The sequence below is a fragment of the Bufo bufo genome, chromosome 2, assembly GCF_905171765.1.
Source record: "Bufo bufo chromosome 2, aBufBuf1.1, whole genome shotgun sequence".
NCBI classification, from domain to species: Eukaryota; Metazoa; Chordata; class Amphibia; order Anura; family Bufonidae; genus Bufo; species Bufo bufo.
Genome location: NC_053390.1, coordinates 258,235,811 through 258,254,676, shown reverse-complemented (window position 1 = coordinate 258,254,676; position 18,866 = coordinate 258,235,811). Strand labels below are relative to the sequence as shown.

Sequence of the window (18,866 nt, the reverse complement as noted above, 5' to 3'; positions counted from 1 at the left end):
GGCTACCGCGTTAGCAATGCTACCTATATTCCGCTCGGGAGGGGGAAAATAGGGCCACACGGTACCACAAAGAACGACAGGTGCACACCACAATTAAGTGCAATGGCAACTGAAGGAGGCCCTCTATTTCACCAGAGGGAAACAGGGCCGCAAAGTACTCCATAGAGCCAGACAGGTGTAACGGTTGCAGAAATCTACCTAAGAGAGTAAGATGGCTGTTTGGTGCACACTATGATGAGGTAGGTGCAATGGCCACGGCAATTGGAGGAGGCCTCAATATCTCGTCCGGTAAGGGAGAGAAAATGCCACATGGTAAACCATAAAGCCAGACAGGAGTAACGGCTACAGCATCCGGAGATGGTGCAGGTACTCTACCTATGAAGGGATCAATGTGGCAACTTGGTGCCCACTAGACACAGAGAGGGGCAATTCTGTGGCAATTGAAAGTGGCCTCTACATCTCGCCCGTAGGGAGAAATGTTGCCGCATGGAACACAATAGAGCCCGCCAGGGGTATTGGCTACAGCATCAGGAGATGGTGTAGGAACTCTACCTATGAAGGGAGCAAGGTGGCTGGAAACAGACAGGGGCAATTGCAACGGCAATTGAAGGCGGCCTGTATATCTCACCTGGCAGGGGGAAATAGTGCCACGTGGAACACCATAGAGCCAACCAGGGGTAATGGCTACAGCATCTGGAGTAAGTGTAGGAACTAATCGCCACGGCAACAAAAACAGGCCTGTATTCACTGATACAGGCTACTACAAAAGAACCTTTAGAGGCCGAGGAGGGTTACCAACCCTACAAGAGGCGTTTGCCTGAATTATCAGCTTGCCTGGAACATAGCCCCTGGTGAGGGGAACCAGGAAGGTCTGTCGTGTACAGCCTACGAGGGCGCACGTACCAGAGACACCACGTAGGTGTCCCAGTTGCTAAGCACGGAGACGGCTGGCTTACCAGTGCGGTAATTACCTGTGCAGGTAGGAGAGCGCCATCCGAAAGTCCACTAGAGGGACACCGAAACCTGGGTAGGGTAGGTTCCTCCGTGCACGTTTGTCTTGACCTCACAGAGGGCTTCTGTATGGTGGAAGACCGCCTGATGCTCTGTTCCGAGAGAATCGGTGCAGAGGTGTCCCCAGAGGCAACTGACAGAAAAGGCTTCGTCACCAGCCTCAGGCCTGTCCTGGGGAGACCCAAGGATGCCGAGGAGGGGTGGAAGCTAGTTAAGACCACCAGAGGGTTGTCCGTGGGCTACTCCTTGCGTGACCCTGTATCGACGTGAGCCTAGGGGGGAGAGGAGACCGCAATTCGTGGGTAGCGCTCCAGCGACTCCGCCGGATATTGGTCGAGTCAGGCCAGGTTCCCATGGTTCGACAAGGAGGGAGCCCATTCAGGGGGGACCTACACAAAAGGGTGGAAAAAGGGGGGGACGACGACAAGGCGACCACATGGAAACCTCCGTAAGACAACGGACGCACGTGAAATATGTGGCGATCCGATGAGGAGGCTGGGAGAGGAAGCCCTCATAGAGCAGCAGGGCTGACCTAACTGTCCCTGGAGCCACTGTTCCAAGAGGTGCAGCAGCAGCAATAGATCAGGTGGCAGGGCTGCAGGAGAATGCAGCAATTGAGAGGAAGGAGAGGGGGGGGGGGGGAAGCCTGCAGAGCAAATTAGCCAGAGGCTGCCTACCCGACCCCAGGAGCTGTGTCAGCGCGCCCCATGCAGGAGAAGATGGACCCGGTGAAGAGAGAGAAGCCGGCAGCCGGAGGAAGAACCGCCCCTCTGACAGAGCAGGGCAGCTGGAGCTGGATTGGGTAAGGAGCAGAGGCCCCTCCCACGGAGGGAGGGAGAATGAGAGAGCCCGATAAGCCAGGAGTGGGCGGAGAGAAGGCTCCGCCCTACGTGACGCTGGATTGGGCAAGGAGCAGAGGCCCCTCCCAGGCTCCTCCCACGGAGGGAGGGAGAATGAGAGAGCCCGGGAAACCAGGAGTGGGCGGAGAGAAGGCTCCGCCCCACGTGACCTGCGGCCTAGTCGGCCGAAAAGCCGGGGCCTAGATTAGGGAAGTGCAGCCGGAACGGACGCTTGCGATCGCGGGGGCGTCCTGAAGCCGGGAGGAACACAGGGCCGAGGGGAATTGAGGAAGCCCTCAGGAAAAACACCCGAAAATGACCCCCATTAATGCTGCGGCTTCTGTGAAAGTGCCGGACCCAGAAGAGACATGGGCCTCTCTGCAGGTATTTTGGCCCCCAAATAACCCCCCCTTCATGGGGATAGGGGAGATAAAGTGGGTGGACCACCCAGCAAAGTGCCCCAGACCCTAAGAGGCCATGGGAGGGAGTTGGGGAAGGAGGGAGGGAGAAGGGGACTACAGGGCCCTCACAATGGATCCGGATCTCTTACCTTCCGATGTCTTCAGGCGCAGCAATAACCACCCCCTCGGCGGACTCAACACGGGAGCCGTGGGTCTACCGGAATTCCACTGCGGAAGCAGTTACAAGTGGGGACTGGGTGGCTGCCAGGTACCTGAGTACGCGCCCGCAGGGGGGCAACTAAAGTGGAACACGATGGAGCCATCCCTGCCGCAGGCCGAAACCTGCAGAGAAAGAAAAAAATGATTAAAGAAAAAATAAAATAAAAAAGTAGCAGGATGACCTGCACAAAAAAGCAGGTCAGGTCTGCCTCCTATGGACACTAGAACAAGACTGAGCTGCCTAGTGTCTGTGGAGAGGGTATAGCCCAACGGGGAGGAGCCAACACTTTTTTATGTCTAGTGTCGCCTCCTAGTGGTAGTTGGACATATACCCATGGTGCTGTGTCCCCCAATGCCATGCACGAGAAATTAAAAATGAAGGCACAGTCGCAGTTTAGAAATTGCCCTTCAAATTTGAGGTGGGTGGCGTGAGTTGCAAACAAATGGTCATATTGTGAAAACTATCAGAACAGTTTGTGGCAGCAGGGATAGCTGAACGTTTTGATATAAGGTTTGTGTAGGTGGGCTTGAAAATGAGGGAGTGATGGCAGTTTAGAAATTATGTCCTGATTTTTAAGCTCACACTAGTTTTAAACATTCTGCCATTCATTCCTATGGGACCAATTTCGCCACAAACGCCAATATTTTGTGAACCATTCGGCAAAACGTTCCACAAAGTAATAGCACACCAATCGGGAACAATCTGCACGTTTCGGTCTATGTAGTGTAAAAACTGTGGGAGGAGTTAGGGTGGTAAATTTGGCTATAATATATGTGACACTTAATTACAAGCTGTACCGACTCTTCCCACAAAACTATACATTAATCTGCTCAGCTCCTCCTGCTTAGAACATGCTGCCTGCAGCTCGAACACCACGTTTAATGTGACAGATTCCCTTTACTACAGAGAAGTAATTTGTACTGGTCACACCTTTTTATAAATCCATACATACAGAAAGCCAGGGGAGCACCCAGGAATTTTCTTTAGGGGGGGTCCGAAAGGCAAAAAAATGCGGCATGTGTAGTGCGCTATGCTAATTGAATTCTTCAAAGCCCCCTTTATATTTAAAAATGCAGGGAAAGGGTGTAGTGTGTTGTGCTGATTCTTTTACTTGGCGATTCTAAAAGGCCTGCAGGAAAATAACAGCGCGCCGCAAATTTTTTGGCCCCGCCCATTATTAAAAGCCCCTCCTACATATAATAGGCCACTCCCAACAAACACTGTACAGCTGACATTCTATAGTTGCGGCCTGTCTCTACACATCATACGGAGAGGGGAGGACCTGTCCTGGCTGCACTGCCTGCTTATATAACAAGCTACAGCCAGGAAGCTCCTCCGCTCTCCTCCCTCCCCTGATCCTGCTCAAGGCCTGTGGTTCCCCCCACCATCTGCCACCCGCCCGTGGCCTGCTGCCCCCCTTGACCGTCCTCACCCAGCTCTGAATCCTCCTTCTGCAAATGGCAGGGGAGGAGCCGGAACATCTCCTCTCCTACATAGCACCACATACCTCTTACATCCAGTGATGTCACCTTTGTTGTAGACGTTCTCTTTCCTCATCTTCTCCATTCAGACCAGACCGCCATGATGATTTTTCAGCCATCTCCCATCTCTGCAGAGATTAACAAACAGACATTAGTTTCCCACATTTCCATCATCTTCACATCTTCTGAACACCCTTTCCTGCCACCCCCAATACTGTGCCCGCTGTGCCCCCAATACTATACTACAGAAACAGTCCCCCTGGAAATACTACTACCACACAGATAGTGCCCCCCTCAACAATTATTGTCACACAGTGCTCTAAAAAAATAACTGCGCCCAGACACTAATAGTATAAAGATAATGTCCCCCAAAAATTATTGTGCTAAGCTGATACTGTGGCAGGGTGCCCCCCAAAGTAACAGGGCTCCCCAAAATAGAAATAATTCTCTGCCAGAGCACACTTAGTAGTAATAATGCCCCTATAGTGCCCATACTAGTAATCATGTTCCTCATAGCCCCCCAGTATTAGCAAAGCTCTGCATAATACCTCCTAGTACTAATAATTCTCCCTACAATATGACAGTACATGAAATACCCCCGCTTAGTGCCCGCTGTTGAGCTAATGTCCCCATAATGTATGCCAGTATAAAATACCCCTATATAGTGCCCCAGTAAATTCCCTCATAGTGCTCCTCTCCCTTCCCCATAGTGTCCCCCATAATATGCCAGTAAAAAATGCCCCTTCTAAGTGCCACCATATGCACCAATAGTGCTCCACTCCCCCATAGTGCCGCTCTCCCCTATAGTGCCTACCATAATGTGCCAGTAAAAAAAAGCCCCCTTAGTGACACCAGATGCCATAATGCCCCCATAATGTGCCAATAAGAATAAAGGCCCCTTTAGAGCCCCCACTTCCCCTTAGTGCCCCCAAATAATGCCCCTATAGTGCAACCAGATGGCCCATAGTGCCATTCTCCCCTATAGTGCCCCCATAATATGTCAATTAAAAAAAAGCCCCTTTAGACCCCCCCAGATGCCCCCATAGTGCTCCTCTCCCCCATGGTGCCGCCCCATAAAGTTCCACCATATGCCCCAATAGTGCTCCACTCCTCCATAGTGCCGCCCTCCCCTATAGTGCCTCCCATAATGTGCCAGTGAAAAATGCCCCCTTAGTGCCACCAGATGCCATAATGCCTCCATGTGCCAATAAGAAAAAAAGGCCCCTTTAGTACCCCCACTTCCCCATAGTGCCCCCAAATAATGCCCCTATAGTGCCACCAGATGCCCCATAGTGCCGTTCTCCCCTGTAGTGCCCCCCATAATGTGTAAAAAAAAAAGCCCCTTTAGAGCCCCCATAGTGCTCCTCTCCCCCATGGTGCCCCCCAAATAATGCCCCTATAGTGCCACCAGATGCCCCATAGTGCCGTTCTCCCCTATAGTGCCCCCCATAATGTGTAAAAAAAAAAGCCCCTTTAGAGCCCCCATAGTGCTCCTCTCCCCCATGGCCCATGGTCCCCCCCCCCCATAATGTGCCAGTAAGAAGTGCCACTTAAAAAAAAAAAAGAGTACCACCAGATGCCCCATAGTGCCGTTCTCCCCTTTAGTGCCCCCATAGTGCCAGCTCCCCCCCTCCAAAAAAATAAAATAAAAAATACACTGATACTTACCTCCATCAGCAGCGATGCGATGCAGGCTCTTCCGGCCTGTGTCCCTGCTGTGTGCTGCCCGGCTCAGGCGCGTGATGATGACGTCATCTCGCCTGAGCCGGCCTCTGATAGGCTGCAGGCATTAGTGCCTGCGGCCTATCAGAAGAGCAGGGGAGGGACACGCCTCTCCCTCCCCTGCCGCAGCACAGCACAGGCATCTGTATCGCTGTCCTAAGGACGGCGATACAGATGGATTAGATATGGAGATGAGCGCTTCCACAATGGAAGCGCTCATCTCCTAGTACTCCCACTGCCCCCCCACCACCGCCGCGGCCGCAATTACATCCAGGGCCGCGCCGCCTGTGGTGATCGGCGGTGCGGCCCTGAAGGATTAAAAAAATAAAATAATTTGTTTGGTTGTTCTAGGGGGGGTCCAGACCTGCTGGACCCCCCCTGTAGGTGCGCCACTGCAGAAAGCGAAGAGCTTGAAATGTTATCCATATGGTTCAAATACAAGTTAATGAAGTTGGAACTCAAGTTTCTACTTGTCAAATTCTCATTTGTCTTTATTGATTTGTTTGCAGCGTTGTTGCCACAGAGCGAAAACTTTATGGTCTTGGTGACACCATCACAATGCAGCTGATGCGGAGAGAGAAGGGTGTACTGGTGGCGATGCCTAAATCGAAGTGGATGAAACTGGAGGAGCCGATTCATCTAGGAGGTAAGAAACATGCATTTTGACTACACGCTTTGGAGGCAAAGGGGCAGATTTATTAAGACTGGTGTCTCAGTGGGACAGATTTACAGACCATTTAAGTGGGGCTCGCACCCTTCTCCAGAATAGGGTTCTTCTGACCCTTGTCTTACCTGATGCGTTGGTTCCTGCATCCTGACAGATTGAATGGTTGTGGCCACTCCCATGTCTGGCCACCTTCCATGTTAAGCCAAGATGCAGTTCCCACCTCATGAGACAGGTTAGGAAAACTTTGTGTTTTCGAGATCTCACCAGTTGGAAGAGGGATTTGGAAACCCTTATTCTGAAGGTAGGTTGTAGATCCCATCTGCCAAACACTTATGGCATAAATGTTGGATATGCTATAAATGTCTATGGTGGGAATACCACTTTAAGTAACTGCTTATTTTTCTTCTAGATGAGGAGCATTCCTTGTTTTCCAAGCTGCTTTTGGCATCAAGAGACCAGATACTCAACAAAGTGATTTCAGAAGAGAAAGCTGCACTGCTAGAGCAGTACAGTATTGAGGGTGAAACCCCAGAAGCCTGTTTTATAGAAGCTGCCATTCAGGAGTTGAAAGTGAGTTATGAATTATACAGAGTAGTTGGTGGGAGGTGTGATGGCTTGGGGTCTCTAATGTGCACTATAATTGACAGTGAGATGTTTTTCAGTTTGAGATTCTGCATATGTCAGATGTCCATGAAGTTGGTGGGCTTTTGTCCTAGTTCATGAAGTGTCTGTTATAACTCATAGGATCGTCAGGATAGTCTTCCGGCACCCAATCATAAAGTTGAAGCTATTGCAGTTTCTATGGAGACTTTGAAGTTGGAGACAAAGCTTGAAGAGAGAAATCCAGACTTGGATAGTAAGGTAAGTGTCATAATACAATGATGACTATACCACTTGTATGTTTTAGCACTCCCTAGTCACATTGATTGTGGCCAAGTTTTCCATTGGAAATGTTCTTGTTGCTGACCTGTTGAGTAGCCTTTATAAACAATACTGATGGCAATTGACTTATTGTGTAGATACATGTGCCCAGGAAATACCTCTTTTCTCGCCCATATTCATTGGGGGACACAGGAACCGTGGTATAGCTATGTCCTCTAGGAGGTGTTGACACTAGTAAAAGCTGGCAGCTATAACCCCTCCAGCCTGGAGAGAGAGCTTCAGTTTTTTTTTCTAGTGTCAATAGGAGGCAAGACCTCCCTGCTCTGCAGGGATCTCCTGAAGATTTTTATTTTATTTTAGTTTTTTTCCTTTTTCAGATGGGAAAACAGTGGACGCCCCGCCTCCCTGTTCTCAAGGGGTCGAGTTGCGCCAGTGCCGGTCATCCGCACTGCTGCCTCCCCCACAGAAGCCTCGCCCCCCTTTTTCAGCGTCCTGCCACTACGGTGCCAGTAGCTGAAGATGTGACCCTGCTGGACCAGACGAGGGGTGAAGATGGCGGCAGGAAAGAGGTGAGTACACGGGACTAGGTAAGTAGGTCCATTCTGATGGATTAACCCTCTTGAGTTGTTTAGTCGTCTTTCTCCTACCCTCCCTCTTGGTGGCAATAGATTCAACAGGGCTAGCCCAGCACTCCTCCTCTAGTATCACCCCTGGTCTGAGGCCGGCACACAGGGGCTCATTGTGATCCTCCAAGGGAGGTAATAGGGGGTTAATACGGTCGGGAGGCTGAGGAACCCCCTGACAAGCGCTCCTACTTGCCGGAGGCTGACCGCACTGCTGTTCACTCCCTAGATCGGAACATGCAGCAGAGGCTCACGCTCCCGATCACTACTGGAGTGTCTGAGTGGGAGTGGCAGCCGGGACATGAGGAGGTAGCCGACATCTAGTGCAGCCGCCGCCATTTTCCACCCCTTTCGGAGCGGACGCTGACGCGCTGCTCTGGAAGGGGTTAACTGCCATGCAATTCGGCCGGCACCGCATCGGTGTCGGCCACTGTTTGCCCGCCCTGCGCTGTGTCCGCCCGGCCTGCGGGGTGGAGCCCCAGTCTGTTGCCAGGCGGGCGCATTTCGCCCGCAGCTTCACCTGCGCATAGTCTCTGGGTCCGGCCGATGCAGGGGCTGGCAATGCCCTAATCGACTGTGCCCAGGAGTCTGAATCGCTGCTTGCGGCCTGCTGGGCTGCAAACTTAGTCTTCCTGGGGGGGGCGCACTCTGGCGAGAATTTTTCCCGCCCTGCTCTCCCTCCCCCAGAAGCATGCTGAGCCCGCCCCAGTGTGCAAAATAGTTTTTCTCGCCCATATTCCTTGGGGGACACAGGAAACCATGGGTATAGCTCTGCTCCCTAGGAGGCGTGACACTAAGTGAAAGCTGTAAGCCCCTCCTCCATCAGCTATACCCTTCAGCCTGGAGAAGAGACTGCCAGTTTTTGCTTAGTGTCCAAGGAGGCAAGACACCCCCTGCTTATGCAGGGTTGTTTTCCTATGATTTTTTATTTTTGCGTTATTTGTTGTTTTTAATTCGGTTTTTTTCTACTTACAGGGACAACAGAGGCGCATTAGACCCCTCTGTTTCTCCCGGGGTTGAGTTGCGCCAGTGCCGGTAATTCCGCACTGCCGCCTCCCCCACAGAAGACAAGGTGGACCAGGGCAGCCTCGCTCCCCTGCGTCCCGCCAGCTCAGGGTCGCCCGCACGCCAAGTCCCTCCCCCGGCTTCCTGCCACTGCGGTGCCAGGAGCTGAAGGGGCGACCCCGCTGGATGGATTGAGGGTGAAGACAGCGTATGGTGAGACAGGCTGCTCCAGCCTCCCCTTCCTCCCTCCCACCGCTGCTACAGGCCTCCTGGGCTCCCATGGCCACTGTTACTACATGGCCACTGCTACATCGTGCGCCCACCCCTCCCCCCCCCCCGGGCATATATCGGGACCGTTACCGGGCAGGGGAGTTTATCTGGGCAAGTCCTTGGCAGGGACGCTGCCTTCAGGGGACGGCTGCAGGAAAAAAGCAAGCCGTCTGCCACATCCAGGCGCGGAGGGGGCCGCTTTCTTGGCGTGAACGGCGCCATTTCAGGCCGGCACTTCATCATCCTTGGGGGTTAAAATCATTTTGCCGCGCGCGCGCGGCTCTGCTTCAGAGCGGCAGAGAGGGGGCGGAGCTTCCTACATGCGCTCCGCTACTTCCGGGTTCATCGCACAGTGCTGCGTGGAATCCTCTCTGCAGTGCGATCCGAAGCCGGTGCTGCTGCCTCTCCTCCACAGCCTCCTCAGTCTGTTCCCCTTACCGCTGCCGCTTGCATCATCCGGGTCTGGTAGGACTTTTAACCCCCTCCGTGCCACAGTACTGTCGCTTGGGTGTTATCCCCGTTTCTTTCCTTGGGGTCTCCCACTTTAAGTGCAACATCTTTGTTCCACCATGTCAGACCCTTCTGCAGCCGCCAAGCCTTGGTACCATGCCTGTACTGCTTGTAGGGAACCCTTTCCCCGGGGGCAGTCTGATCCGCACTGTACTGCATGCCGGGCTCCACCGCAGCCTCAGTCGCCCGCTGTGTCGCTCCCTGCTGCCTCTGACCCACCTGACTGGGCTAGATCCCTGTCCCAGGCCGTGGAAAGCCTCACTCATGTCGTGGGCCGCCTAATAGACAGGCCGCCTACCCCGCAGGACGCCACTCTTACTGTCGCGCCCTCCGGGTCCACCGCTTCTGCCGCTGCAGCGGGTTCACTCTCCTTTAGTGACCCCTCCCGAGCTAGGCACTCTCAGAAGCGTATTAGAGTAGAGCGAGCCTCCTCCTCGGATGCCTCCCTCTCCCCGCCACGCGTGCGCACCCAGACGAGCCTCTCCTCTCCAAAGGATTCGCTCTCTGAAGGTGAATTGGCGGTTTCAGATTTGGAAATGGACTCGGCCCTGCCGTCCAAGCTAGCCTCAGCGATGGGTCAACTCATCTCTGATATTCGTGACACCTTTAAGGTGCAGGATGATCCCCCTAGCTCGGACGCAGCTAGCGTCTCATTTATCAGACCCAGGCAGGTCTCAAAAGTCTTTCCAATCCACTCTGATTTCTCCTCTGTGGTGTCTAAGGCTTGGGCTCGCCCGGACGCCCGTTTTGTCAACCCCAAGAAGCTGGACATTTGCTATCCTTTTCCAGCAGATGTCGTGGCCACATGGTCTTCCCCACCCAAGGTGGACCCCCCTGTGGCCCGGCTGTCAAAGAACACGGCCATCCCTGTTCCCGACGGGTCCTCTCTTCAGTCAGCGGAGGACCGTCGCATGGAGACCCTTTCTAAGGGCATTTTTGCTGCCTCCGGTTCTGCTCTCAGACCGGTTTTTGCCTCTGCTTGGGCAGGGAAAGCAATCTCTGCTTGGGGTGCGCAGCTGGAACAGGAGTTGGACTCGGACGTCCCTATCCAGGACCTGCGTTCCTTGGCCCAGCTTATTGTTCGGGCCGGGAATTTTGTTTGTGAGGCCTCCCTTGATGCGGGAGCCCTTATTGCACGCTCCTCCGCCCTGGCAGTTTCCGTCAGGAGGGAGCTCTGGCTGAAGGTTTGGAAAGCGGACGCTGCCTCCAAACGTTCCTTGGCGGGGCTACCGTTTGCGGGTTCCCGCCTTTTCGGGGTCCGCCTAGACGAACTTATTTCGGAGGCCACGGGTGGTAAAAGCACCCATCTTCCTCAACCCCAAGCCAGGGGCGCCCCCCGCGGACGCCCTGGTGCGTCTCGTTTTCGGTCCTCCCGCAGGGCCTCTGGGGCTCCCACCACAGCTGCCGCTTCGGCTCCTCCCCAGGACAAGCATAGGAAGCCGTTTTTTCGGGCGCAGCCCTCCTGGCGCAAGCCGCAGGCTGCCCGCACACCCGCAGCAAAGCAATCCTCTGCCTGAAGGCGCGCCCCCACCCACCCGGGTGGGGGGCCGGCTCCTCCTTTTCAGGGACGTCTGGTTGGCTCACGTCTCCGACGCCTGGGCCCTCGAAATTGTGTGCTCCGGATACAAAATCGAATTTGCATCCTTCCCTCCAGATCGGTTCTTTCGCTCCCGCCCGCCACGGGACCCGAAACGCGCGGTTGCGTTCTCCGCGGCCGTTCAAGCCTTACTGGACAGGGGGGTGATTACCCCCGTTCCTCTAGAGGAAAGGTTCCAAGGGTTCTACTCGAACCTCTTTGTAGTTCCCAAGAAGGGAGGTTCCATGCGGCCCATTTTGGACCTCAAAAAGCTCAACCGTTTTCTCCTCCTTCGACGGTTTCGGATGGAGTCCCTCCGTTCCGCGGTGGCTTCCCTGGAGCAGGGAGATTTCATGTCTTCCATCGATATACAGGATGCCTACCTCCATGTTCCGGTAGCCCGGTGTCACCATCGCTTCCTCCGATTCGCCGTGGGGGACCTCCACTTCCAGTTTGTCGCCCTTCCCTTTGGGCTGGCAACAGCCCCCCGGGTGTTCACCAAGGTCCTGGCCCCGGTTTTGGCCTTACTCCGTTCCAGGGGTGTTTTTCTGCTACCGTACTTGGACGATATCCTCATCAAGGCTCCGTCCCTTTCTCAAGCGGTTGCCAGCGTGGATCTCACTCTAGAGACTCTGACGAGGTTCGGTTGGGTCATCAACTTCCCCAAGTCCTCCCTTCCCCCCTCCAGACAACTGGTCTTCCTGGGAATGCTTTTAGACACGGGAGCGGCGGAAGTACGTCTTCCCTCGGAAAAACGTCTGATCCTCCGTGGGGCGGTTCGGGGTCTCCTTCTCCACCGTCGACCGTCCTTCCGCTTCTGCATGCGGGTCTTGGGGCAGATGGTTGCCTGCTTCGAGGCGATCCCTTTTGCGCAGTTTCACTCCCGCCCTCTCCAACGGGCGATCCTCTCCTCCTGGGACAAATCGCCGCAGTCTCTGGATCATCCCTTCCATCTATCGCCTCCGGTGAGGTCATCTCTCCGCTGGTGGTTACAGTCCCCTCTTCTGGGCAGGTCTTTTCTGCCACTCAACTGGTTGGTGGTTACAACCGATGCCAGTCTCTTGGGCTGGGGAGGCGTGTTTCCTCCCCGATCCGTCCAGGGCATTTGGTCTCCATTGGAGTCCAAACTCTCGATCAATGTCCTGGAGCTGAGAGCGGCCCTTTTGTCTCTACGACACTGGACTCATCTGTTGAAGGGTCATCCAGTTCGTGTACAATCGGACAACGCCACGGCTGTGGCGTACATAAACCACCAGGGGGGCACTCGCAGCGCTGCTGCAATGAGGGAGGTCTCCAGCATTCTCCGTTGGGCGGAAGCCCACGTCCCGGCCCTATCGGCAATTTTTATTCCAGGGGTGGACAATTGGGCGGCGGACTTCCTCAGTCGCACCACTGTCGACCCCGGCGAGTGGTCTCTTCACCCGGAGGTATTCGAGGCCATTTGCCTTCGTTGGGGCATACCGGACGTGGACCTCATGGCCTCCAAGTTCAATCACAAGGTCCCCGCCTATCTGTCCAGGGCCAGGGATCCGGGAGCTTGCGGAGCCGACGCCCTCGTTCTTCCTTGGCGAGGCTTCGCGCGTCCATACATATTCCCTCCCATCCCACTCCTGCCCAAGGTCCTTCGGAAGATCGCGGCGGAAGGCGTCTCGGTGATTCTGGTCGCTCCGGACTGGCCCCGCCGGTCTTGGTATGCCGACCTCATGCTGCTCCTGGCAGACGCGCCCTGGCCGCTGCCCGCCAGGGAAGATCTTCTCTCTCAGGGACCGATCTTCCACCCGCGTTTAAGGTCCCTACGTTTGACGGCGTGGTTGTTGAGACCACCGTCCTGACACGTAGGGGTTTTTCTGCGGACGTCGTCCGCACCATGATCCGCGCCCGTAAGCCGTCCTCTTCTAGGATCTATTATAGGACCTGGAGGACCTATTTGGGGTTCTGTGCCGATCTAGGGATTCCTCCGCTCCGCTTTTCTCTCCCCACCGTTTTGTCCTTCCTGCAGAGCGGACTTGCCCAAGGTCTGGGTCTTAGTTCTTTGAAGGGTCAGGTGTCTGCGCTGTCCATTTTGTTTCAGCGCCCACTGGCCCCCCTTGGTCCTGTCAAGACCTTCCTTCAGGGCGTGGCTCACGCGGTTCCCCCGTACCGGCCTCCGGTACCGCCCTGGGACCTGAACCTGGTTCTCTCAGCGCTCCAGGCTTCTCCTTTCGAGCCTCTGCGGACGGTTTCCTTGCGACTTCTGTCCTGCAAGGTTATTTTCCTTGTAGCCGTCACCTCTCTTCGGAGGGTGTCCGAATTGGCTGCACTCTCCTGTCTGGAACCTTTCCTAGTGTTCCACCAGGACAAGGTAGTTCTTCGTCCGGTCCCTTCCTTCCTTCCTAAGGTGGTCTCCGCCTTTCATCTGAACGAGGACATCGTTCTCCCCTCTTTGTGTCCTTCCCCTTCCCACCCTAGGGAGAGGGAACTTCATCGCCTGGACGTTGTCAGGGCGCTCAAGGTTTACCTGGAGGTAACCAGCTCTTTCAGGCGTACTGACTCGCTCTTTGTGGCTCCGGAGGGGTCGCGCAGAGGGTTGGCGGCATCCAAAGTTGCTATCGCCCGTTTTGTCAAGATGGCTGTTACTGAGGCTTATCTCGCCAAGGGCAAGGTTCCGCCCCTCGGTGTTACCGCTCATTCCACTAGAGCGGTCGGGGCTTCCTGGGCTCAGAGAAATCGGGCTTCTACGGAGCAGATTTGCAAGGCGGCCACTTGGTCCTCCTTGCACACCTTCACCAAGTTCTACAGGGTGCATACTCATGCGTCGGCTGACGCTGCTTTAGGCCGTCTGGTGTTGCAGGCGGCAGTTGATTGATGCCTCCGGTGTTGGTCTAGTTTGTTCTGGTCCCTCCCTTCTGGGACTGCTCTGGAACGTCCCATGGTTTCCTGTGTCCCCCAAGGAATATGGGCGAGAAAAGGAGACTTTTGTATTACTTACCAGTAAAGTCTCTTTCTCGCTCTTCCTTGGGGGACACAGCACCCGCCCTTCATTTGGGTTTACAGTCGTGGTTCCGGCTTGGTTGCCCCCGTTGGGGCTTGACGGTTCTTTTTCCGGTTGGTGGTTATCTTTCACTACTTGGACACGCAACTGGCAGTCTCTTCTCCAGGCTGAAGGGTATAGCTGATGGAGGAGGGGCTTACAGCTTTCACTTAGTGTCACGCCTCCTAGGGAGCAGAGCTATACCCATGGTTTCCTGTGTCCCCCAAGGAAGAGCGAGAAAGAGACTTTACTGGTAAGTAATACAAAAGTCTCCTTTTTAACCCTTCCATGCCCAGCCACCTCTTTAGGCCGGCATATCTGGGGATCTACCCCTTGTACAAGCTGGTAATGCAGAGGAATAACCCTTTCCTGCCTCTTGTGCTCTGAGGCCGGCATCTTGGTTTAAAAAAATTAATAAATTAAAATAAATGTGCGTCCATACGGGTCCCCCTTCTCAGCTGCGGGACCACCCTGTCTGTGTGGTACCACACTGGGGCCGTGTCCTATCTCGGATAGGGAGGACTTCTCATGGTTCCCAATCTGCCCTCCGAGGCCGTTTGGTTGATAATTTTCTACCTTCGCAATCCGGTGGAGGACAGCTGAAGTATTCCCAATCCACCCTCCGGGTTGTTTTAGTTGATAATTCCCCACCTGCGCAATACAGTGGAGAACCTCTGAAATTCCCAATCCACCCTCCCGGGTCGTTTGTTTGATAATTCTCCACCTGTGCAATCACTCTTCAGAGTCGTTTGATTGATGGATCCGGTGGACGGACCTCTAGAGGTTCCCATTCCACCCCCTTGGTAGTTTGGTTGATAAGTCCCCACCTGCGCAGTCCGCAACTGCCAGGGGCAAGATTCTGAGGGGTAGACCTCAACCACAGCAAGTCATCTTCCCCTCGAATATCTCCACACCCCCTCCCTTCCTCCCCCGGGTCATGCTCAGACGTACCCTCTCTCACAGGGATGGGTCTGTCCAAGGGAGCGGGTGGAGTCACTGATTAAGACCCTGCAATGAAGCCGAAGCAATCTTCTAAGATTGCGCCTACGGTGGCCAGCAGCACTTGTCATTTGCATTACCCCCTTCCATAGGCGGAGTAATTGCACTACTTCAGGATGCAGTACTGGCCTTATACATTGTCCCCTGCCACAGGTGGACTAAGTACAATAACTCTGGTTTCAATGCTGGATGTAAACATGCTGTAGGTGGCGGAATTGCATCTCCACTGGGTTCAGTACCTGCCACATTCATTAGCCCCTTCCATAGGTGGCGCGATGACATTCTCACCGGTTGCAAGGTGTGCTGTATGAATTACCCCCTTGTTAGGTGCTATTGCACTCCCATGGGGTACAGGACTCTCCATATGCACTAGTTCTTGCCGTGGGCATTTACCCCCTTCATAGGTGGGGTGTTTTCCCTACCACTGGCTTATGTACTTGCCGTACGCATTCCTCCTTCCATAGGTAGGGTAATTGCACCACCATTGGATACGGTCCCGACTGTCGCGCTATCCTTCCATAGGCAGAGTATTGCACATCACCGTGCTTCCTGTTTGCATTCCCCCCCCCCCCCCCCCCCTTCACAAGTGATCCACTAGCGGGGCAATAACTAAACATCTTCAGATACTGCAATTCAACTGTGCCACGGCTCTAGGTAGCTTTGCTTATTTCATGAGCGGGCGCGGCAACAGTCGGTACTTGACAGTGCCCGGCACTCTTACTCTAGTGCTATTTGGGTGCCGCCAGTGGACACGAGGGCTTTCCCTCATTGTATCCTTCTCTTCTTGGTGCTGGTTTTGAGCATGATTATGACATCCTCTTCTCAGAGGGTTTACTAGCATCACTTGTGTCCTAGAGGCACCCATCTCCACAGGCCTCCATTGTTCCAGTCGGTCAAGATATTGTCCGCATCAATACGTCGTGCGTACACCATTTCACATATATGGAGAGTACGTTCCAGCGAGTCAAGTGTTTCACTGACTCTATATTCTCTATCACCACTCCTCCTTCTCTGGGGAAGTGGTTATGCTGGCACTCTGGTTTAGCGCCTACAGCTTGTTCTCCTCCACAGGTGCAGTCCTTCACTAATGCTTCAGTTAGTAGTCGCTGCAGTGGGACGTCCCCTCAGGTAGGGGTCCTACCCTGGCGCTAGCTTGGCAGTTGCTCCTGTCCAGCACCCTTCCAGGTAGAGTTTTTAAGGTTGCTCTACTTAACCTGGGGCAGTATGGTACGTGGCTTCTACAGATAGTCTCAAGGCCTCCCCCTCAGTTTTGCGCTGACGGGCCGAACGCTGGCTGCTCCTGTGGGAGCGGTATTGCCTTACCACTACATACTTGGGTTCTTGCTGCTCAGCGCTTCATCAGGTGATGGACACCTCAGGCAGTTTTTTTGCGCAGCCACTTAATCCTTGGCTACTTCTGTATAGCGCCGGTCTCTGACCTAGCTTATTCTTCTCCATGTCTTTTTCCTCCTCTGGCTCATGGTTTGACACCCCACATGCCTTGGTAGTTCCTTCGTTACTACCTTCCCTCATCTGCATTTGCACGGGGTATTCATTTGGTAGCCTTCCATTCCAGACACTCTCCGGTCCCGACTGGTGGGCGGTGGCGCCCTCCACATCCCTCCCTCTAAAGGGACTCCTTCCATTGGTCTGGGTATGCTAACGGTATCGTCACGGAAGCTCCCCACCTTTCTCTCCCGAGCAGGAGTTCCGGAAGCATACGGCAAGGACGCCCTGATATCTCCTTGGCGGGACTTCTTCCTCCTTACGTGTGTTTTTTTTTTTTTTTTTTTTTTCTCCTACCAGGGTTCTATGGAGGATCAGAGGAGGGCATTCCGACAAATACTAGTCGATTCGGATTGGCTCCATCACGTGTGGTTCGCTGACCTCGTTCCTTGGTCACTGCGACTACCTTCTTTCACAGGGTCCGGTCTTACATCAGCCTTAGTGTCTTGGTTGACAGCGTGGCTATTGAATCCGTAATTCTGATGTGGAGAGGGTTTTCGGCGGACGTCATCCGCGCTGTGATTCAGACCAGGAAGCCTGCACCTCCCAGGATCTGTTATAGGACCTGGCGGTCCTCCTGGGCTTCTGTGTAAGCCAGGACATTCCCTCACTCCGTTTTGTTCTCTCCCCACGATCCTATCCTTTCTACAATCAGGGTTGGACCTTCGTTTAGCCCGTAGTTCTTTGATGGGTCAGGTGTTGGTGCTTCTATCCTGGGGCAGCCTCCAACGTCTTCTGGTGGCCATGGAAACCTTTCTTCAGGGAGTGGCACATATGGTTCCTCCGTACCATCCTTTACTGCCTTGGGATCTGTATATACACTGCTCAAAAAAATAAAGGGAACACAAAATTAACACATCCTAGATCTGAATTAATTAAATATTCTTCTGAAATACTTTGTTCTTTACATAGTTGAATGTGCTGACAACAAAATCACACCAAAATAAAAAAAATGGAAATCAAATTTTTCAAGACTGTGTCACGTCTGTCACATGTGCTCAGTGTAAACCTGCTTTCATCTGTGAAGAGCACAGGGCGCCAGTGGCGAATTTGCCAATCTTGGTGTTCTCTGGCAAATGCCAAACGTCCTGCACGGTGTTGGGCTGTAAGCACAACCCCCCACCTGTGGACGTCGGGCCCTCATATCACCCTCATGGAGTCTGTTTCTGACCGTTTGAGCAGACACATGCACATTTGTGGCCTGCTGGAGGTCATTTTACAGGGCTCTGGCAGTGCTCCTCCTGTTCCTCCTTGCACAAAGGCGGAGGTAGCGGTCCTGCTGCTGGGCTGTTGCCCTCCTACGGCCTCCTCCACGTCTCCTGATGTACTGGCCTGTCTCCTGGTAGCGCCTCCATGCTCTGGACACTACGCTGACAGACACAGCAAACCTTCTTGCCACAGCTCGCATTGATGTGCCATCCTGGATAAGCTGCACTACCTGAGCCACTTGTGTGGGTTGTAGACTCCGTCTCATGCTACCACTAGAGTGAAAGCACCGCCAGCATTCAAGTGACCAAAACATCAGCCAGGAAGCATAGGAACTGAGAAGTTGTCTGTCATCATCACCTGCAGAACCACTCCTTTATTGGGGGTGTCTTGCTAATTGCCTATAATTTCCACCTGTTGTCTATCCCATTTGCACAACAGCATGTGAAATTGATTGTCACTCAGTGTTGCTTCTTAAGTGGACAGTTTGATTTCACAGAAGTGTGTTTGACTTGGAGTTACATTGTGTTGTTTAAGTGTTCCCTTTATTTTTTTGAGCAGTGTAGTTCTCCCAGCGTTCCAGTCTTCTCCCTTGTGCCCTTGGGGAGATCTCTCTCCGGCTCCTGCCCTAGAAGGTAGTTTTTTTTTTTTTTGTTTTTTTGTTTTTTTCTTGTGGCTATCACATCCATCAGACGGGTTTCTGAGTTGGTGGTGCTCTCTTGCAGAGAACCCTTCCTGGGTCTTCACAAGGATAAGGCGGTTCTCCGGCCCATTCCTTCTTTCTCCCGAAGGTGGTCTGTCTTCCACATCTATGAAGTTGTCCTTCCTTCACTGTCCCTCTTTATTTGAGTTAAATCATTGATGTGGTCAGGGCTCTGATCATTACTGGCAGCCTCCAGTTCCTTCCGGCGTACGGAACTCCCCTTTTTTTTTTTTTT

The 18,866-nt window shown here is 53.6% G+C and overlaps 1 protein-coding gene across 1 annotated transcript in view; it reads left to right on the top strand.

Moving 5' to 3' along the window:
* RNF10 (ring finger protein 10) overlaps positions 1–18,866 on the top strand; it is a 42,494-nt gene that overhangs the window by 13,083 nt on the left and 10,545 nt on the right. Inside the window, exons 6-8 of the mRNA XM_040416500.1 lie at positions 6,184–6,320; positions 6,751–6,911; positions 7,086–7,202. Of these exons, the coding sequence (XP_040272434.1) occupies positions 6,184–6,320; positions 6,751–6,911; positions 7,086–7,202 (415 nt within the window). The remainder of the gene's footprint in view (positions 1–6,183; positions 6,321–6,750; positions 6,912–7,085; positions 7,203–18,866) is intronic.